General features: G+C 37.3%; 2 protein-coding genes across 2 annotated transcripts in view; both read left to right on the top strand.

Annotated features, from left to right (window-relative positions):
• The first annotated feature begins 1,751 nt into the window (after window positions 1-1,751).
• On the top strand, window positions 1,752-3,294 carry LOC5577421 (protein RTF2 homolog). Its single transcript, XM_001656450.2, has 3 exons — window positions 1,752-1,948; window positions 2,021-2,389; window positions 2,648-3,294. Exons 1-3 carry the CDS (start codon window positions 1,880-1,882, stop codon window positions 3,098-3,100), a joined length of 891 nt encoding a protein of 296 aa, XP_001656500.1. The 5' UTR covers window positions 1,752-1,879; the 3' UTR covers window positions 3,101-3,294.
• A 1,618-nt stretch (window positions 3,295-4,912) lies between these two features.
• LOC5580331 (adenylyl cyclase-associated protein 1) overlaps window positions 4,913-23,136 on the top strand; it is a 103,229-nt gene continuing 85,005 nt past the window's right edge. The window contains exon 1 of the mRNA XM_021844810.1: window positions 4,913-5,155. The gene's annotated coding sequence lies outside the window, so the exon portion shown is untranslated. The remainder of the gene's footprint in view (window positions 5,156-23,136) is intronic.

Raw genomic sequence — 23,136 nt, 5'->3', positions numbered from 1 at the left:
GTTATTTTGGACTTCTTTGGATGACCTGCTCGGATGATATATCTTTGTTGTATTAGGATTTTATAAAATACCTATTCAGCTTTTAATCATGTTCATGTTAAACATGGAAACAGCTGAAGCAACCAAAACGTTAGTTCGTTTCCTGTACATCTGTTTACACAATTATATTTGTTTGGTGGAATATTGGCTCTTTAATAGAAGGAAAAATGACTTGTTCAACTCATTAGTAAAACAATCTTGACAAGTCGGCAGAGATTCTTTGGAGAAGTTTAATAAGTGTTGATTCTACTATTATTCATTCCAATGAAAAATGTTGAACATTGACTTAAATTTGGATCTAAATACCATCTTCTCAGCTCTTTGTAGGGCATTTTTTCAGCTGTCACCATTATTCAACAATAATAAACTATGTATATGTTTATTTGTGACACTGGACTGTAAGTTAGGTAACCACTTTCATGTAACTATTGTTAAATTATTATTTATACTTCGATTATCATTAAAAATGTTAGGATTAGTAACTTTTTCCGATATCAATAACGTCATAGATGATGATCACTACATTTGGAAAAAATAAATTTTGATATTTTTAATCCAATGTGGTACGAGCTTTATCCATTACGTTAATCCATCCATCGCATACACGTCTTGGATTTGATTTGAAAAAAATTGAAACATTTGAAAATAACATAAAAATACATAATATGTTTTGCTTGAATAAGAGCATACTCATATACTGTTATTCACATTGTTTATAAGTTTTACTAATCATGCTGGTCAACATTTTAAGTATTAGACACTGAAACTTTTTTACGATTTGTTGTTAATCAAATGTTCAATATTCTACTAAAATGATGGCTACAACCTATAGAAGCTTTTAATCAGTCAATTGTTAAACTTCTTATGTGTTGTAGAACAAAAGCTACTATATTTGCATTTTCGGAGGTTTATTTAGCTCTTATTCAAAACACAAACTGCAAGTGGAATAACAGCTTTTTTATAAGCGGAAATTAATACTATTCAATTAATGATTCAACTAAAAATTTATTCAGCAATGGTTGCTGCTATGCAGCTTGTATTAAGCACGTAAGTATCTTAAAAGCTACCAATTGTTCCTTGGGTAATGGCTGATTTGTGCCCCTACTCACGTTTTTAAAGGCACTAAACTGGAGAAATAATTTGCAAACGTTTCTGAACTTCTTGTTTTAAGCTTTTTGCTAGCGCACAAACCCAAAAAAAAGTTCGCTATTGACTGTTTAACGATAAACTTGCAACGATCGACGCGCCACCATATTTCATATGACGGAAGTTATTAGAACTCACTTGGAGGTGATGTTTTGGAGGTTATTTGGCAATTTGGAGGTTAAAATCACCTCCAAACACTAGCGATTTTGCGGTGGGATGTTGACGTTTGATCACGATATTGTTGGATGCTTTCTTCGCGAGATTTGTGCCTTTGAAGTTTCAGTGCAATCTTAGAAGTTGATTCCAAACCGTGTCACCTTAAGTGGGCAGAATCCGTCATTGATTTGTTTTTTTCGTTGAAAATCTAGAAAATTTACAGGAAAATGTGTTCACTGTATTCTATTCTCCAATCGAAACACAGTGAACACATTTTCATCGAATAATTTGAACAGAAAAACTGCTTTTGAAACGAACGAAGTATTTGATTTATATGAAATTTCTGATAAAATATTCTTCTAGATTTGTTTCAGTGCACATGCGTTCGTTTCTAAAGGGCATCCCCAGATTGACGTTTTCAATCTTTTTGTTTTGTTTGGATGTCGCAAAACAGTAAAAACTGCGTACATCTCACTTGAAATTCGCATTATTTTAAAGTTTTTCTGCCGATCAAACGTAAGTTTTTTCGTTAAATACCATGGGATGTGATGGAGGAACCATTCCCCGGCGGGACGAGTTAGTTCGTTTGAAGAAAAAACCGGAACAGGTAAGCATTATTGTTGAAAGCTTTTCTGCGTCCCCCACCTTCCTGATAATGATACAAAATTTCCTCTTCCAGAAAGACAAAGATGCGGAGAGGCAATTCCGGTGGAAGCACTGTAACCTGACCCAGGAACGTCTGCGGCAGCCGATCGTAATGTGCGGTTTGGGAAGACTGTACTCCAAGCAGAACGTCATCGAGCACCTACTGGAAGGCAAAATGCCCGACTCCTGTGCTCACATCAAATCCCTCAAGGACATCAAGGATCTGAACCTGACGGCCAATCCGGCCTACGAGGAAGCGCAGGACGACAAGAATGCGCAGTATATTTGCGCCCTGATCGGGCTGGAAATGAGCGGGCAGTTCCGCTTCGTTGCCCTCTGGAAGTGCGGCTGTGTTTTCTCGGAACGTGCATTAAAGGAAGTCAAGGACAAGAATTGTTCGGTTGTAAGTATAAAGTCATTGGTAGTCAAAAATTCAAAACCATAACTTAGTATCAGGAATGGTAGCTGGGGTTTTTAGAGATTTGGTCATGAGGCATGAGGTCTTATTTCTAAGATCTTATTTTTAAGACACTGCTATCAGCCTTGGAATATGTTATTGCCGTACTCCAGTTGCGTGAATAATGAAATGAAAGACTGCATGAAAATTTACTTCTCACCTATTTCAAACTTTCACGCCTTAAATATACCTGTCTTTTTTCAGTGTCTCACCCCATTCTCGGAGGAAGACGTTGTAATTCTGAACGGTACAGAAGAGGACATGGATCTGATGCGGACTCGCATGGAAGCTAGAGTAGCGCGATTGAAGGCCGAAAAGAAAGCAAAGGCAGACAAAAAAGCCAAATCGAAAGAAGCTACCACTACCGCTACAGTTACAAGTAGCAGCGAGAAAGATGCCGTGGAAGCTGGACCCTCGAAACCAGTAACGGGAGGAAAGCCGGGAAGTGCATCACTCAAACCAATCATTCCCAATAAAAGGGCCCTCATCAGTGACAAGATTGGAGACGATCCGACGTTTAAAAAGTCGAAACAGGATTACAGCGTGGCAAAGGATCCCAAAGCTACCGCAGTCTACAAGTCCCTGTTCACTAGTCACGACAGTGAGAAGGACCAGAAAAGGGCGCACTGGGTTACTTATAATCCTTTTTATAATTGAATACATAATTGACACATTATTGGATTTGAAACTTAATAATTTTTAGTAATGGTTATTATGTACCTACCTCTTTGCGAAATCACATTTCTGAAAAATATATTTTTTTCACATCTTATGATTAGGGCACATAATAATGTAAGGGATTTACACTTATTTTAACATTGGTTCAGAAATAAAGAATGATACAAAAATTAGCTAACTTTTTCAATCTGAAGATACTTGCGTTTTATTTTTCAATTTCCAAACGAAATAGGTAAAGATGAATCGATGTCACACCTCAACCAGTCTTCCCAAACGAACACTGAACACGTTGGTTCAGGCGGTTTCGGTACTCTCCTTGTACTCTGTTTTCGTGTGCAAACCGAAACGCTCGAAACTGAACCTAAACCCAAACATGTGTAAAGTGAACATCGGTGCAAACGCCGGTTCGAAAACCGGTCCATTTGTACGTCGATTACAACCGCGGTTCAAATTTTGGTACAAATCTTCGTTTGCATCCGAGGTTCAGAACGATGACACCAATGGACAGACAGAAAATTGTAGATATCCACGCTTATCAATTTCTACTTATCGTGTCTTGTTGTTTGATATAGTAAAATCCTTGTTTTTTTTCATAAAGTTACCACTAAATGTTATTCAAAGTATTGATCTCAATTGATCTGCTTAAATGAAACATTTATTCAATCCTCAAGGTGTAGGAGATATACGTGCTTATTTATAAGTTAAGAAAATATATTTCATAGAATTGTGCAATAATATTGAGTACAATTACGAATAGATTATTTCTTCAGTTAATTTATAATAAAACGTTATTTATCTGAACAAAAAATATTAAAACAAATTTTACATGCATGTCATTCCAAGCTAAGACAATTAGCGAAAAATCTTCAAATCCTCGAATAATGTATTCGACAACACTGCATCGATAGAGAGCGAAACAGATCTTGAAGAGAGCGAGCTTCCATACGTGCGCTCACCTGACGGCTGATGCGGAAGCGAAGCGATGAATCACGAACACAACGACGGAGAGGGGAAACGAACAAGAGAAAAAGTATTGAAAATGTAGATGAAGGGAACTGTGAACGGCTGAATGAGATCAGTTTTGAGATTTATGTTGTGAAGTGCGGATGTGTGTAATTTGTTGAAAATAAGTAAAAAAAAAAAAAAGTTTGAAACAAATAGTGTTTTTATTTTGAAGAATTCCTACACAAGGTTCTTGCGATTTGAACCAAGAAGTTCCATATATGACCGTAGAAATTTATCCGCGTGGATTTCAACCGTTCTCTGTCTGCCTGCTTTGTGCCATTATTTGAACCCAAGTTTGAACCGAAGTACACATATACCGGGTTCGGTTTGATACACTGGTACAGAGACGAGGCGCGTTTGTGGTTCAACACAAATTGCAAGGTTCAAACCAAAGTTGCACAACGGTTCGGTTCATGGGAAGACTGGTTCATTGTCAAATCTCATGATGCATAACGCCCAAAACTGATCGCTCGCTTGGAAAGTAAACCGTTGAAAAGCAGTGGACAGTTTTGAAGCGCCACTATCACGTCGGTGCTATAACATCAGACGTCTATTTTTCTGTGACTTCAGTTTAGTGCTGGCGCCACAATATTTGGAACAAAAATCCAATCACTTCCTAAAAGTTTCACACTCGACTCACAATCTTGCTCGGGAAAAAATGCGACGTAACTTCAACCCTGTCCTGCAGAATCCTATCCCCAATTTGTCAACGCAAACGTCATCTGCGCTGATGGTGTGCGTGTTATGCAAACCCCGCACAAAACAATCAACAAAGAAGAAGCAGTTTACTCATCCACCTTCTTCGGCCGGAGTTCATATCCAGCAGCAGAACTTTTCAGTCAAGTTATATTTTTGTGCGGTCGGAAAAGTGGTTTTTCCTCAAAACGAAATTTAGTGCAAGGTCCTGTGTGTCGCGTTGTGCAATTGTGCAGTTTCCTGCTTGTGGTTTGACCATTCATCTAGACGGTTCCGGTTTGAGCAAGTGTCCCACTCAGTGAGAAAATTACCAGCCGGGAAATTATCCAAGCGGTAAGTGCCTTGCGAGATGCATTTTGATTAGGTTCGCCTTTCTTTGCTGGAGGTGTTTCGTTGGCGTTATGCCATTGCCCTGTTCCCTACATCTCTACCAGTAGTGTGTCTCTTTGATCTCGTTCGTCACTGCGTCCAGCCCATGTCTTGGCCGTGGATCCCTTTGTATGTTAGGTACGTTTTGTTTTGACGGCCGGTTTCTCGCGGGGGAAACCACCTAAGTACTGGCCGCAGAGATTACGGTACTCCTTCGCCGCCGCGGAGATAATTGGGTGTGATTTGATAAACAAGATGGTAGGGTGAATGGCACACGTAATAATGATAAAGACAACTTATTTGGTCGATGATTCACCGGATGAGCATTTGAATGGATCAGCGGTTTGCATTCGATTTATGCAAGCCTGTGTCTGACATGGGTTGGGTCACGGTTTAATTTAATATCAATGAATGAAACCTTGACAAAATGTGCTAAAAATATCACACAAGTAAACTTCACGTAGGCTTTTAAAATGCACTATATAAAGAGAAACCCATTCTGGAAGTGAATCACATTAGGGCACTTCGCCGATGTTAATCAACGGTATTAAACCATTTACAGGGTGATTACTATTTACTGTTAGTAAAATGAATGATAGAAAAATATTGCAAGTGTGGATTTTAATATTCAGTTTCTTAAGAAATCAAATAATAGCTTCTTTGGAAATTTGTTTGCTCTGAAAGTCGCAAAATTAGGCAAAATGCTGAGCCTACCAGATTTTCTGTGCTGCACCAATAAAAAGATTTCAATAGATCTGAAGGTTTGACAAATTTTCTTTTATGTTTAAAAAAACTAAAACGTTGTTATTTATTAGCTTATTACTACTAATTCACAAGACATTTTGTTTGCACCAAACTCTTCTAAGGGCTAAGAATTCAAAATGAAACACAACTTAGAAGAATAAACTGTGAAAATAACTGAAATTCATAGTGTTACTACGAATCAAACTAAGTTCTGTAGTTGTATGACGTGTAGTGTTGATTTTTTTTTAATATACTTGATATTTCTTATATTTGTTCGGCTCGGGGGTGGTTCTCACCCCCAAAAATCCCCCTTGGTTGCGCCACTGGGTCAAGGACATCCGAAATACAGGTCGGACTCGATTATCCGGAGTATCGATTTTTATTTCACTCCGGATAATCGAATCCTCCGGATAATCGAATCACTAAGAAAAACATTGAAATCTTCGATAAAAGAACTAAAATATTATCATTTTTTGTTGTTTTATTTATATGATGCGGTGTCGTAGCCAGAAATTATTTCTAGGAACAGTAGGGGTCTTCACAAGAAAACAAAATTTTTTGATCAGCGTACACAAAAAACACTTTTTCAAACCCAAATACGTTCAAAACTGCAAAACCATTCATATTGTATATTGCAATACCAAATTTTCTCAGATTTATGCATAAAAATTGAAAAACAAGAACATCAAAAACCAAATTTCCGGATAATCGAGTCTAAAATTCCGGATAATCGAATCCCGGATAATCGAGTCACCGGATAATCGAGTCTCCGGATAATCGAGTCCGACCTGTACTAATAGTTTGGTTTGAAGTGAACATGTAAAATTGAGCATTTTAAAATAGTAGGGGGAAGTCCTCTATGCCCGAACAGTTTTTGTTTTTTGGTAATATTTCAAAATCTACATTAGCACCGTCAATTTTTGTACAGTATAAAAAATTCACATTATTTGATTTTTTTTTTTTTTTCCCTTTGTTTTGGAGCGTCTTGCTGGGTACGTATTTGGGAAGGCCCAAGCAAGACGGTTTATTTTCGGGACGCCAAGAAGTTTTGCTGTCAGTGTCAGTTTTGTGTTCAGTCGAGAATGGATGGCCAACTGGTGAGTTCGTTTCATGCTTATGATAACACATATTTTCTTGAAAGCGTAACTTTTATGTAATATTAAAACAAACTTTGTATGGTTTGTCACTATAGGTGTCGGCATTATGCTTTTTTCTTATACAATTTGAATATACATATATTTTTCTCTTTTTGACATTATTAAAAATTATCCTTTGAATTGTTCGACATTGTGAATGTTGACGTATTTTCTAAAACTTCTACCATATCGAGACAAAATGCACAGTAATACTCATATGTAATTTTCAAACAAACTATGTATGGTTCGTCACTACAAGTGTCGGCATTATTCCTGTTTCATATAAGTTAAAATATATACATGTAATTTTCAGTTTTCGTCATTAATAAAAACGTCTTTTGAATTGTTCGACATTATAGATGTTGACGTAATTTTTCCAAAAACTTCTCGAGACAAAAATACAAAACTAGCTTTAAATACAAGTCGTATATTTCCCCCTTGTCCATGGATCGCATCACCGACCAGAGGTGACTCCCAGATCTTTTCCTTCCTCACTAATAAACACCCTTCCCGTGGTGATTGTGGAGATGCAGAGGTATTCTCGGTCTCTAGAAGCAACAATCATTACACCCTAACATTCCTTCCCCATCCCAACTGACTGTAAGGACTTGGCCGGCGCCGTTATTGATCAATAATATTAGATCTGCTAAAATTGCACTTCGAGAGTAAGCGGAAACTCCCATCCCTTATTCATTTGGATCGTAGTGCAATTCTTACCAGTTCCGATCAATCACGGAGTAGCAACCATTGACATGTACAGTCAGTTTATGCTATGCTATGCTATGCTATGCAAAACACCCCTTTCTTTTTACCTTTATTTTTGTAATAAAAAAAACTTTGAATGGTTGGACACTACAAGTGTAGACTTCCGAAAGGTTCACTTTATTCAACAAACTTTGGATGGTTCGTCACTGTAAGTGTCGGCATAAGAATAGGAGTGTTAGGAATGTTTCATTTAGGTATTTGTTCAACAAACTTTGAATGGTTCGTCACCCCAAGTGTCGGCATAATCATGTTTATATCTCACAAATAATTATTTATCATGGTCTAATTGCTTATCAAAGTGAATCCTGTGAAATTCCATTTTAAGTAAAAACTCACATGAGCACAAAAATAAACCTTTACAATTCATTTTTATGATAGATTACATTATGTACCAAAAATGGTGTGCACTGAAATGTGTCCTCTATGGCCGGACACTATGTCCTATATGCTCGGACACTATGATTTTCACCATTAAAGTTTACACCAAACCCACAGAAAGGCCAAGGGGTGCTTCGTATGTCAGCACATGCCTTGTGGGTTCAAACTTTGCATGATGTACAGCGTATGAAGCATATTAGCGAGATCATAGGTCAGTTCCATAAACTCCTTCTTGATCAGCGCCATATGTCGCCGTCTATGTTGCATAAGCGGTTGCTCGTATTCAGATGGAAATGTTTTTGAAAATTCAACGCGTTTATAGTTCTTCACAATTTATTTGTCAGCTCGAAGGTTGAAGTGTGCTGTAAGGTACAGTCAGCTCTCCCTTACTCGACCTCCGTTTCTCAATATCTAGTTAGAGAACCATAGTAAAATTTGGTGTTCATGGTTATCTCGATGGTCCCTTGAATCGCATATTTGCACTGTTTTAGTATTCTGTAACACGATATCTCCCTAACTCGATGGTCCCTTCATTATCGAATTATGGAGAGATGACTGTACATCATATCTTGTGGCTGCTTCTCGTGCGCTCATTTGCCAAAGCATCATGTTTACAGCACTTTATAAGGCCACCAAGGACCGAAAGTTTTGTTGTTTATGCTTTATTTTGGTTGCTGTTTGTTTTTTGTACCCTACATTTATGAAAAAGCGAATTATAAATTAGATTCCAGTTATAAGGTTAGCATTTTCACTGTCCGGTCAAAGAGGACAAGAGGTGTCCGGCCATAGAGGACTTGCAATGGTTACAAAAAAGGTTGCTTTTCTCAGAAATTCTACATTTTCCAATAAATTTTGCATTGTGATTGATGCAAAACTTACTGAAGTCAACGTACAAAGACAATTCAGCTTAAATTATAAGAAACATTTGTGGCTACACTTGTATGAAATTTTATCGTTTCACATTTTTTTGGTAGATTGTATTAGAGTGAAACTTTTAGCAGCTACTGCTTGTTTACGTTTGGACATGAAAACGTCATAGTTTGTATACACTGCAAAAATATGTTTTGGTATAATCCTGGAATACTAAAATTTTAATATCATTATTCGTTTTTGGAAAATTCAAACTGTCCGGGCATAGAGGCTGTCCGGCCATAGAGGACTTCCCCCTATTATCTTGTGATCAACATGAGCTAGAAAGATCTAGTCTTCGGTGAAGTTGTTCAGAAAGCCAAGGACATCCGAATTGTAAATTGTTTAATTCATAACAATACCGCTTGATGGCAGTAATTAGCATAGAATAAACCGGTCATAACGGCCTCCTAAACTCAATGGCTTCTCTGATTGATGCAGGGAGTAAGACCAGGTATGATTTTCTTTAGGCCTGACTAACATCACATTCAAATTATTCAAGAAAGAACCACTTCATGTCCAAGTGATTCTGGATTAAATGACTTTATATTCAAGTGATTCACTTCATACCCAAGTGATATATGTCTGATTTACTTCATATTCACCTGAATCAGGCATGAACTACTTCATATTCAAGTGAATCAGTTTTGATTCACCTCGAATTCAGTTCATTTAGTTTTGTTTCACTGCATTTTCCACTCATTGCGTATTCAAGTGCATCAAGTCTGAGTCACTTTATATTCTATTAATACAGGTCTGAATTACTTCATATCCACGTACCTTAGGTCTGGATTACTTCATATTCAAATAATTCTGGTCTGATTCACTTCGAGTTTGAGGTATTCATTTGTGTTTCACTGCATTTTACAGTAATTCATGTTTGTTTCCCTTCATTTCCAAGCAGTTTAAGATTGATTCACTTCATTTTCTTATAATTCCAGTTTGATTCACTTCATTTTCAAAATAATTAGGACTGATTAACTTCATTTTCAAGAGATTCAGAATTGATCTACTTAATGTTTAGCAACCCATGTCTGAATTACCTCATAATTAGGTTATTCAGGTCTGACTCACATCATATCAAAGTGTTTCATGTCTGATGCACTTCATATTCCAGTGATTCAGTTACGATTCCTCATTGCTTGAAATGCTTTATTTTATTTGCTCACTAGCGGCACCAAGCGGATTTTTTTTTATAATAAAAGTGTTTGTCTTTCGAACTTCCCGAACATTTTTGTCGAAGATTAGAATTTTCTATCTCTGGTGGATCACAAGAAGAACTTGCTTAAAATGCTCAATTTTACATACTTTCTTCCTTGCAGCAAAATTAAACTGTTTGCTTCTGGATGTCCTTGACTTCCTGAACAACTTTATCAAAGCCACGAATCTTCTATCTCATTTGAATCATGAGATAGAGGTTTATTTTCATATGCTCACTTCTACCACCTAGCGGCAAAATTTAGAACCCTTTTTTTTGCTTTCCGGATGTCCATGACTTTCTGAACAACTTTGCCGAAAACTCGAACTTTCTACCTCATGTGGATCACAAGATAGAAAATGCTTAAAATTTCCAATTTTACATGCTCACTAGCGCGTACCAAACTACTTGCTTTTCGGATGTCCTCGATCCGCTGAACAACTTTGCTGAAAATAGCTTTTTTGCAAATCATAAGGATCTCTAGATATAGCAATGTGAATGTTCCTAATTTGTGGTATTGCTAAACTTTTTGGGGAGGAGTGGATTTGCTTTACTATAATTTTCCATAATTTGTGCCTGGCTATTCCCCAGTTAGTTTAAAAGATTGCGGTAGTATGCTGTTCCGATTGAAACAAATTTTTGAGCGGTGTTTGATTGAAACTACAAATCTGTGGAAAACGAGCGTGCCAGCTGTAACACCCTTAGAACAACGCATGTGATTAAAAATAAAGTAAATAAAAAAATATATATACTATGTCAAGACAAACATAATATAACATGTACAAATTAGGATGTATACTACAAATTGAAATTCACACAAACATCTATTTTCTATGACAATTTAATTTACTGACAAGAAATAGTGATCACCTTGTACAGGGCTGATAGCAGGCCTTTTTTTAACATGGACTATTTTTTAATAGAGCTATCTATAAAGTCTATCTTCTATCTATTAAAGATATCTACAGGGTGTCCGCAAATTATCCGTACAAAGTTTGAAGACATGTCTCTATACAATCAAGCATAATAAATTCAATATCCTTGCATGGTTTTCACCGTTGGCTTATTATATTCTTAAGAAGTAAATTTGACACAGTTCCGAGTTCAAATACTTGTAAAACCAAGCCATACGTGTTGAGGTGTCTTAAAATAGCTGTTTTTTGAGCTTTATGATGGAAGAGAAATGTTCATAGAACTCACTGAGTTGAACCGTATAATTTTCTATGTACAGTCAAACTTGAAACTAAACTGTAGGTTACTTCAAATAATAATAGGATATTTGGATTCCTCTCCTTAAGATTTTAGGGATAATACATCTCCAGTATAACTAGCGGCCCTCAGGAAAATCGTCTCCGAAAAATTTAAGTTTGCCTTTCTCAGTAACGAGCAATCAATTCGGAGTTCTGTTTGATCCTTCGACCTTGACGCTTGCTTCTTCGGGAGCGGGTGATGAGGGCAGGATCAAACATGTCGCGCGTTGGTCGAAAAAAAGTGAAACGGTCCGCTAGTTCTGTTTGATCCTTCGACCTTGACGCTTGCTTCTACGGGGGCGGGTGATGAGTGCAGGATCAATCGTATTGCGCGTCGCTCGCGTGGCACGGTGGAATAGTGTCGCGGGTCGCGGAAGGCGTTAGTAGTGTTTGATCCTTTGATCTTGTCGCTTGCTCCTATGAGGGCGAGTGACGAACACTTGTTCGGCGTTCAATGCGTTTATCGAGTAATATCGCGAATCCGGTTAGGCGCATTAATTTCAAATTATATATTTATCGTTTACCAAAACGAATCCCTCCCACACATCCAAACTCCCAGTGTTTACTTGTGGAAGTGCAGAGGACTCCTCGGCTTCCATAAAGCATTCGGACGCAGCGCGCGCCTTTATTGTTTATTACACTGCGGAACACGGTTTTGTCTCAAGCACCAAAATACCGCTATTAACTTAATTAAGGATTGCAGAATTCATTGCCATTTTCAGAAATATCATAGCACGTCTAGTTTTTGAGATATTAGCTGTTGAAAATGCTAAATTTGACTATTTCAGCCAACTTGCATGCAAGTTTGCCAGCTTGTATGGCAATTTATTTGCTTAATTTGCCCCAGAACTCAAACTTCATGTGTATAACAATATTTATAAACAAAGTTCATAATACTTCCGATGCTCAAAAGTTATTTTTTGTTGATTTAGAAAAGTTTTGTATTTTTCCATACAAGAGAAACAAAAAAATTGTATGGAGACTGTAAGCATGTTGAAAAAACCGATTTAATCTAAATTTAACCGGGCAATTTCAACCAAATAATATCTGAAATGAAAGCTTAAGTCCTATTTTGCATGTTTGGTGGATTAGATCCCAAAAAATTTCGATAAATCATTGTTTAATTATTATGTAAACATCAATAAAACCAGTGTTTTATGCAACTTTGGCGACCTGTAGCTAAAAACTGTGACGTGCTGGAACATTTCTAAGAACGGCATCAGATTCAGCAGCCCAAATCCACTAGAGACATATAATTTGATCCTTGAGACACGCAAAAATGTCATTTTTGTTACGCTGTGTTATAATAATGTAAGTACTGGTACACATTGAGGATGCTACTGATCCCGAGTAGCGTCTGTTGGTTCCCTGTGTAAGTACAGCTGTTCTTGCAATAACGGAGTAGCATCTGCGGATGGTCAATCATGCTCATGCTCATGCTCATGCCCAGTAACGAGCAATCAATTCGAAATTGTTTAAAGTTGTATTTTGTGTTAGCATATAGATGTATTATAAAAAGTACATGGACTTTGAATTTTCATTGTTTTCCCATATTTTGCTGTTCGGATAATCTGCGGACACCCTGTAAGGTCTCTTTTTACCGAAATGGTCTCTGAACTCGCCTTTTCCCTTATTCTGTTATTTTACAGTCTTCAAAAAAACCTACAGAGACTATAACGCGATTATTCAACAGAGGCAAGAATTTCTTCTTAGTTTGTTTGAGAGAAAGCTTCATGAATTATCATAGTGGTTTCTCTAGAGAATTCATCTGCATTACTTTCGGGGACTTCTACAGAGACCTCTCCAGAAATTCTTCTTCCAATTCTCCCAGATTTTCTTCCAACAACTTTTCAAATGATGTTTGGAGTAATTTCTCCAGAAAATCCTTGTACTCTAACTATCTCCAGTGATTTCCTCAGAGATTACTTATTTTACCAGAAACTGCCCTTGGAATTTATCCATTTTTCCCCGCTGATCTTTCATTCTTGGAGATTTTTTCGGCTAATTTCTTCAATTCCTTCAAGATATCAAAAAAGTAAGCTTGAGTACGGTACCTTTCAATTTCGCCCTCGCCTCCGGCTGAAAGTCTCGATAATAAAGATAATAATAATAATAATCAATTTCGCCCTTTTTGCTTATCTTTGACATATACGCGTATTTCGACTACCACTTGTAGCCTTCTTCAGTGTCAGTTACTCGTGTGGTAGTCCAAAGACACGTATCTGTCAAAGATAAACTATTAGGGCGGAATTAAGAGGTACAATACCCAAGTCTACTTTTTTGATTTTCTTTATTGAGATTCTGCTCAGAGGGTTCGAATAGGTACGCAAAACAGTTCAATTCTTCGTTATTCTAGACGATCTTCCAAAGATTTCTACATAAATTTTCTTAAGAAAATCAGTGAAGTTTTTGAAGAAATTAGTTTGGGAATTTTCTCAAGACACCCATGTGAATTCTTCCAACAATTCATCCACTCCCGTCAACCGGTCCAAACTTCTTGAACGGTTATTCGAGGAAATATATTAAAAACTCTTCCAGCAATTCCTCAATACATTCAACCTGAGATTCATCATAAAGTTCCACAGATTTATTTTCTGAAATACTCTCCAGCATGTCATCTAAAGATTACTCCTGTAGTTCTTCCAAAAGTTTATTTGAGGTTCCACACCCCATAACACTACAGTATTGGTTTCAGTAATTACTCCGTTTATTTCTACACAAATTCATTACGGATACCGGCTGATGTTTTTCAGGGAATTTCATTAGAAAATCCCTGCCTCGGAATATTATTCAGAGATTCGATTGAAATCTTTAAGAGATCCATGTTCTTCAAAGATTAGTTTAGAATTTACACAAGTTTTATCATAGGTTACTTAAGAATTTTTGTTACAAATACTCCCCGAATTTTTTCCTTCTAATTTTCTAATAATTTCCTCTAGAATCACCATCATGTTATGTCTGGCGTTTCTCCAATAATTTCTCTGGCGATTCTCTGGAGGCATTTCGGAAAAACTTGCTGACGAAATTCATTAGAGTATTCCTTGGGAATTTCTCATAGTAATTCCTGGAGGTATCCTTAGAGACATTCCTGGTTAAAATCTTAGAAAAATCCTTAACAACAATTTTGGAGAGAAATCTATGTAAATTCTTAATATATTTCGGAAAAACTTGCTAACGAAATTCATTAGAGTATTCCTTGGGAATTTTCTCATAGTAATTCCTGGAGGTATCCTTAGAGACATTCCTGGTTGAAATCTTAGAAAAATCCTTAACAACAATTTTGGAGAGAAATCTATGTAAATTCTTGATATATTTCTGGAGACATTACTGTTTGAGTTTTGAAAATGTGTCCTACCTATATTTTAGACACTCAAACGCTACACACTGCTATTCGGGAGTGCTTATTTCCTATTGAAATATCCAATCCAATCCAATGTAACTTTTGAGAACATTGTCCTTTATATTGAAGGTTCTTTGTATGTAGTCCAATTGATGCAAAGACAAAGGTTATTAGTACATTCAGCCATATAAAAAATATCAAAATTGATTCGTTAAATAATCGAATGCGTAAAATGTTTTAAAAAATCAGTTAATAGACTAAATTCCAGCGAGTAGTTTTTCCTTACGTTCAAAAATCCGCAAACATTTTCCATGTGATGTACCTGCTATCAAACACCGCACGATTAATCACTCATAATTCAGGTATGGCTTTGAGTCATCGTTATTGCCTCAGCGCGCATCGCCAACGTCATCGTTCGCGGTATCCCTTCACCAACTGGTTGAGGCGTGATTTCATCCGTTTCAAAATGCGGAATGGCACCTGATGATCGATCTCGTTAGTAACCTTTACCGAAATAGCACTTGATGCTAGTTTTACTAAACGCCAATGTTAAAAATAAAATAAAAATTGAAGTGCAAATTGCCACACCCAATCGCAGACAATGTAAAACATCGAACGATTAGCTTCAATGAACTCATACGCAACGCATCGATTCTTATCAGAGCTGGGTATGTTGGGTTTCGTTTTCTTTAATTTATTTTATCTCATTTCTTTTCTCTCTTCGCTACCATTAGCACGGTATTTTGCTTCCTCGAACATTTATGATCGGCCGATGGTGTAAAGTTTTCGTTTGTTCTTTTAAATTACTAGGAGCTGTGCAATGCATTTGAATGGGTGCTTCAAAGTTTATGAGCGCTAGTAATGCTGTAAACGGAAACGAAGTTTGTTGAAAATTTCGTTCTTGAGATCAGAAAGTCGAAAAATAATCGTTACATTGAATATCGCAGGGCTGGTAGCGAGTCACTCTTTGGTGAAATAGTCACTATTTTTGACCTGATCACTAAATAGTCACTATTTCGCACCTATAGCTAAAGTCACTACATTCATAAAAATAATAATCAATACAGGGTGTCGACTTTCTCGAAAAATCTCAGTCAGGGAATGTCAAGGAAATCAATTTTTGGCGTGTAAATTCATGGAATATCAGGGAATTTTACTAGAGGTCAGGGAAACATATAAAAAATACAACATCAGACAAGTTGATTTTCTGCAATTTATTACGATGTCTGCATTTAATACGATTAATGTGCAAAAATAGTAAACAATCTTTCAAAACAGCAGTACATCGTTGAGAAAATGCTCTTGTGCATAGTAGAGTTCACTTCATCGTTTATACTTATACTCAGAATCTAAAATTTTCTAAAATGAAAAGCATCATCAAAAAAAATTTAAAATAAAAAGCATGAGCAGCATAGTTTGGGAGAAATCATTTCGGCCGACGGATCCCCCACTCATAAACTGGCGAAAGGGTTAGTCAAGGAATTCCGGTCAAGGTATGCCGAATCCATTCCCCACTAGGTCAGTTAAAAACACCCAGGAGTTCTCCCAGAAACTATTAGAGTCAGGACACATCGAAATGACGAGATGATGGTTTCTTTCGGCGTAGCGACTCCTTTCCCCAGCGTTCCAGTGAAGGATTCCCTAAATCTTCTTGAGGACTGGTTATTACCCCAAAGAACGGATGCAGCATGGAAAGGAAAGGTCAGGACATACATGAGGTTGGCAAGATTGTGCATGGACGAAAACTACTTTCAATTTCGAAGGAATTTCTACAAACAGTCGAAAGGAGCCCCAATGGGAAACCCTCTCTCTCCTTTTTTGTGCGAACTATTCATGGAGAATTTTGAGAAAAATTGTAAGAAACAATGAGTATTACCGGATAAATGGTGAAGACATGTCGACGACATTTTCAGCGTTATCAAGCGGAACGATGTGGCTAAAATTTTGGATACAATCAACAGCGTACACAAGGATATCAAGTAAACCCACGAAGAGGAGAAGGATGTAAAACTATCATTTTCAGATCTACTTGTCAACAGGGAAGAAAGTTCATCTTACAACTTCGAAATCTATAGGAAGCCTACAAACACCCAGCGAGTCATCCCCTACTCATCGAATCATTCGTTCCAGCATAAGATGGCTGCGTTTCACCACATGATCCACAGGATGCAGACTCTACCCCTCAGCGAAGATGAAAAGACCAAGGAACTGGAATATATCTACGAGACGGCAAGGATCAACGGATACAAGAAAAGGCCGATAAAAGCCATCATCGACAAAAAGGAAAGACAACAAATTCGGAGTGCTTTGATGACACCCTATCACCGAACCCATGAATAGAGTCTCCATCCCATACGACACACACACATCAGCAAACAGCTCCGCCCAGAGCTAAGGAATTTCGGAATCGATTTGATATTTTCCAGCAGAGATAACCAACTTAAGACTTCGTTAGGCTCTACCAAGGATCCGGTAAACACACTAAACAAGGCTGGTGTTTACAAAATCAGCTGTTCCCACTGCAGCAAGATCTACGTTGGTCAAACAAAGCGGTCTCTCGAGGTTAGATTCAAGGAACACTTAGGTAGCATCCATTTATTACGTAACGCCAAAATTTGAAATTTTTGACCCTCTCCCCCCTCTCCGTAACGCTTTTTGTATGAAATTTTTGTATGAGCCGTAACGCTTGGGCCTATACCCCCTTCCCCTAGAGCGTTACGTAATTTGTGGATGCCGCCTTAGTGGAAATAGGAAAAGCTCAGAAGACGATAGACAAGGAGATGACATACGATTTCAAATTTAAGGTGGCAGAACATGTCTTTTCAGAGGGTCATACGATTACGACGGCCGATATCAACCCAGACGACCTGAAATCGCAGAAAAGTACTAAAAACACACCAAGCCGTTCCCATAGAGGACGTTAGCCATAAGGAAGGACGCTTCAAGTAATACTGTTTCATATGGTATACCCTCTTCAACATCTAATCCAATTTCTCTCGCCGTTCCCTTACGGTACCTATCCATCTAGTATTCATAGCTTTCTTCTCCTTGCTCCCTCTTACTTCGAGCAAAATAGACCGATATGCCGATAAATAAATTTAAATTTAAGAGCTGAAAGGTACATCACGGAAACGATTAGTAGGTACCAAGTTGAAAAGCCATGTATTGCCGTTGTCTCTGTTGAGTAGCGTCGTAGGTACCTGTTTGCAAATTTCCAGACTCTCCGCCACATCCAGTTTCTAAGGAGAAGAAAAATTTCGCAAAATTTTGATATCGGCCATCGTAATCGTATGACCCTCTGAAAAGACATGTTCTGCCACCTTAGATTTGAAATCGTATGTCATCCCCTTGTCTATCGTCTTATGAGCTTTTCCTATTTTCACTAAGTGTTCCTTGAATCTAACCTCGAGAGACCGCTTTGTTTGACCAACGTAGATCTTGCTGCAGTGGGAACAGCTGATTTAGTAAACACCTGCCTTGTTTAGTGTGTTTACCGGATCCTTGGTAAAGCCAAACGAAGTCTTAATTTTTTTTCACATTAAAATATATGAAAATTTCTAAAAAAAAACTAGAAATTTTTATATTTTTTCACGTTTGAACATATTTTTATCAGATTTTTCAATTTTGTCTGAATAGTTGAAATTTTAAGCTTTAATTTTATACAAAAAGATTGGAAATCGGTTAAGCTGTTCAAAAGTTATAATATTTTTTAAACATTTCAAATCTAATGCGCTGAGACCTACAGTGTGTGCCGATAAAAAATGATTGATTTTTTATTTTCAAAAAAATATAGCTTGAGCTTGAGCTTGAGCTTGAAAGGCCGCCCGTGGATGCACTCCAGTATCGCCAGATCAGCTGCACTTACACAAGGAACCAACCGAATGACTGCTTGGGACTAACAGGCATCCTCAGTGTATAAGTGCTGGTGATCTTCTATTTTTAGGCAACAATGGCACCTGCCACGTCAGAATGCAGACCAATGAGGGGAAGGGGGAAGAATTGATGATGCATTGAACTGACTCCCACGTAGACCGTATATTCCACTGCATCCACGTCAGTTCATGCGGGAGTGTATGGATTGAGGGAAAGGCATGGCAGAGAGGTTTGCTTTTGTGGTTAGCAGACTGCCTATGTATCAGGCGTAAGAAAGGCGTGCGCGTGGAAGAATGGAAGCGTTAGGGAAACGGTTTCTTGTCCGTCTCTGGTTCTAACGTTTGCTATGAACGAATAGTTTGAGTGTGATATATTTAGAATGGAAGATAGAAGCAAGTGAGAGATATACAACTACAAAGTACGAGGAAAGGGACGGGCCTGGGCTTGAACCCATGACCTTCTGCATATGAAGCAGAAGCGGTAGCCATCGGACCACCAACCCCGTCTTATTTTCAAAAAAATATATCTCAAAAACTAAAAAACATACATCGCTGAAAATTTGACAGTATACGTAAAATTTTCTGAACTTTCAAGAAAAAATGAGAACAGCAATAGCCCCATTTGGTCCCGAGGCCTTCAAAACACAAAAAAAACGGAAACTATTGAATTTTTTCATGTAAAAAACACAATTTTTGTGAAATTTTATATTTTTCCTGAAAAGTCAAAATTTTTAGCCTTCATTTCGCCCAAAAAGATTGAAAATCGGTCGAACGGTTCAAAAGTTATAACATTTTTTAAATAAAAATTTTGCAAAATCGCGATTCTTCTGGTCACTCTATTCCGGAACCAGAGTTCTGCATAAAATTTGTTGCAAAAAATATACTCTGCAACATATTTTATGCAGAACTCCGATCCTACCCCATTACCCCGAATACTATAACCCCGAATGTACAATCACCCTGAATGACATTAGCCCAGTCTAATGGGATGCGGGGTAATGGTATATTCGAGGAAATGGAATTCGGGATAATGGCATTCAGGGTAATGGGCTTCGGGGTAATGGGGTAGAATCTCATCTATTAAGTATACATTGATTTGAATATTTAATTTCAATCATTAATTTTCTGCATTAGATTGTAAATTTGGCGAAATATTTATTTTTAGTGTTGTGCATCAGTACCACCCATAGTGGATGGTCCCACAAGAATTCCATGGATTGCACCATTAAAGAAACCATGCTAAAACCAGACCTCCATTGATAGGAACATTATTGGTGCATGAGAAGTTTCAAATTAATTGTGATTTTCATAAATTTCTAATGTAGAAGGATTTGATATCTATCGATAAATACGTTAAAATTACATATTTCATGATCTTATCAGCATATTTCAGCTGGTTTCATTTAGGTGTTCCACTAATGGTACATTTGCCCTATTTGGCCCCTATTCTGGACATTTTAGACACTAAAGTCACTATTATTTTGCTGTCTTTTTTTATTTGGATAGCCACTCGTCCACTTTGGGCACCACTGGGCTGAATTGCCTAATGACTGTGTACAATTGTATTGTATGAGCCTAAGATTTATTTATAATTTGTACTCTTGTTGATCGTCTCATTTCGAGATGCGGAGAGCGTATCTGTTGTTGCAGCAGTTGATGTAGTTCTGGTTGCCTACCTATCGGGCGACGTAGTCTATCAATTTTTCCAAGCCATAGTCCATTGTTTGATGCCTGGGTTTGTTTCGCCGTGTATCTTTGAATTGTGTGCAGGAATGCCTGCGAAGAGGATCATTTGCCTCAGTCGCTTTCCGACCACAGTGGAGGATAGATGTGGGGGCTCCATCATCACTCCATATAGTAAATCATTGAGCAACTAGGCGAGGTTATTGTTGAGGGGGCTAGGAATCAAACCCATGACCATCCGCTTATCAATGCGAACGTGTAGCCAACTACGCCACGGACCCCCCTAATTATTTTGCTGTCTGTCCACTACCAGCCCTGACATCGCATCTATCTAGCAAAACATCATCCACACGCAACTCGACTTAAATTTTAATTGATTCAGACGGTTCTGTGCAGCGACACACCTGCGTTATGATAGAACGGCAATGCACGCTGACTTAGACGTTGGTATCGTTCTCCAGATATATGTTCAAAACGGAACCACAACTCTATCCATTTCATGAATTATAGATGAGCGAACCGGTTCAGTCGGAAGTTTTTAATTATGAAGCCCAACTATTAGGTACTTCAGATTACTTTTCCCCTCGCAGAGGCATACACTCACCTGTCGCATTAAATCAACATTATCGTGTTGTTAAGATTTTGGGTAAAAAGCCATTTATTCTCGATTATATTTAAGCGCAACTACAAGATTATTAAAGGAGCCCAACAACCTCAGCCTCAGAAAAGTTTCACATTCGCACCATAAAAGACCTGGCATAGTCCGGCGATTAATGGGCATTAAAAAGGCTACAATGTGTGTCACTCGGTTGCATCGTCTCTCTTGATTCCCGCTTCGAGTACCTAAGAAGCCTTGCCGAGGCAAGAAACTCGAAATTGTTTTTCCTTTTATGGATGATAATGAATTTATTACCAATACCATAGTGGTCAGCTGAGTGTAAGACCGAGACGCATGGTGAGCTGTTCATTATCTTTCAATCCGCATAGTTTCATGTTCATATTCAAACGTGAGTTAGTAAGGATTGCTACGGCATGGATTTAGAATGCCTCAGGTATACGAACAAAAAAATCATTGTATGGAATTGATTAGGTGGTGATGGTTTTCGTAAATGTTAGCTAAAATATTTCAAGATCAAAGACATATTGGATGTGAAAATCTATATGAAAAATGGCATACCCCGCCATATAAGCGAAATTAAATTACTACTGTTGGTTATCGTAATTATTAGTTTTGGTTAAGTACAGGAACTGTATATTTACAAGACCTTATCGAAACTTAAAACTTCAGTACCATAAATCATCATCTCTTTATGATCGACATTGGTTATCGAAGGATTGTCACAGGAATTTTTCAAGGAGTCGATCAGAAATTTCACTAGGTAAATATTCAAGCATTGTCTTAAACCGACATACCTCAAAAAAATTCTTCAGAGATTTTTCAAAGTAATTTGTATTAAATAATATTTGAACACTATCCTAGAAAAGTAGATTGGAGTACCTTGTACCTTTTATTTCCGCCCTAAATGCTTATCATTGACAGATACGCGTGCTTCGAACACCACTTGCAGTCTTCTTCAGTGTCAGTTACTCGTATCCAGAGCGGATGATTACAACGAATTAAAACGAAGACTATGGATTTGTCCAGGAAGTAACCCTGTGATTACACTAGGAATCATTTTAGGACTTCATCTTATGCCTGCTTCCTTATGAATTGCTGTTAGAACACCAACAATTCATAGGCAACATTCAAAAGAATTTTCTTAAATTGCTTCTTAAATTTTACAAGTTTCTGCAAGGTGTATCTTTGAAAAAATCTTGAACGAAGCCTTAGTTCCGGAATGAGTTTATAGAGAGAATTCCTTAGAACCTTGTGGATGTATTTTGTCAAAGAAAAATTATGTAGAAATATGTGGATGAAATTATGCAGGAATTCTTTCAAATTATACTTCAAAGTATTCCAAGAAAAGGAGCCTCTTAGCATTTTTTGTTACTATTTTGATAGAGTTTATAAAGAAAATCTTTTATAAAGAAGATTTGATATGAGGAAATTTGATAGCACACATTGAGGAGTTTCTGGAAGAACTCCTTGAAGAATGCAAATTACCCGGGGAGAAAACAGAAAACAAACCTTGGAAAAATCTCCACAGGAATCCCTAGACGAATTTTTTATCGGATTCATTAGAAGAATACTTGCGAGATGCTTGGATTGTTTCATAAAATAAATGCTGGTGTGATATACATGAGGAAATTATTGGAGGAACTGTATGAAATCTGTATATCCCATTACAATTACTTTAACTGGCTATGTTCAAATATCCGGTCAAAGTAACAACCAATCGAATCTAAAGCCTTTTTTAAATCTGTAATTTTTCAAGGCGTTTCGAAATTGTTTACCTACCTAGTATCTCACTTTCCGGCAGTAGCTTAGAAAAACTTTAAATTTGTTATTACCAAATTGAACATATTTGTAGCTCTGTGAATTTTTTTTAGTCGATTGCCTAAATTGGATTAAAACTAGGAGCATTTTGTATGAAAAACGGCATGCGTTGCTATCATTTAGAACAGCACTGTAGATCCAAAATGTAGTTTTCCAACAACGGTACATTTTTCCAGTTGTGTACTGGATGTTTTCGTTGAATCATTCAACAGATCTGTCTTGAGAAACCACAT

The sequence above is a fragment of the Aedes aegypti genome, chromosome 2 (assembly GCF_002204515.2).
Source record: "Aedes aegypti strain LVP_AGWG chromosome 2, AaegL5.0 Primary Assembly, whole genome shotgun sequence".
Lineage (NCBI taxonomy): Eukaryota > Metazoa > Arthropoda > Insecta > Diptera > Culicidae > Aedes > Aedes aegypti.
This window is presented reverse-complemented; position numbering and strand designations above follow the sequence as displayed.

Excerpts from the sequence above, each read along its gene's own strand:
- LOC5577421 (XM_001656450.2), top strand. The coding sequence starts at position 1,880 with ATGGGATGTGATGGAGGAACCATTCCCCGGCGGGACGAGTTAGTTCGT. Across the intron at positions 1,949-2,020 it reads TGAAGAAAAAACCGGAACAG|AAAGACAAAGATGCGGAGAG; the intron begins GTAAGCATTATT and ends TTCCTCTTCCAG. Across the intron at positions 2,390-2,647 it reads AGGACAAGAATTGTTCGGTT|TGTCTCACCCCATTCTCGGA; the intron begins GTAAGTATAAAG and ends GTCTTTTTTCAG.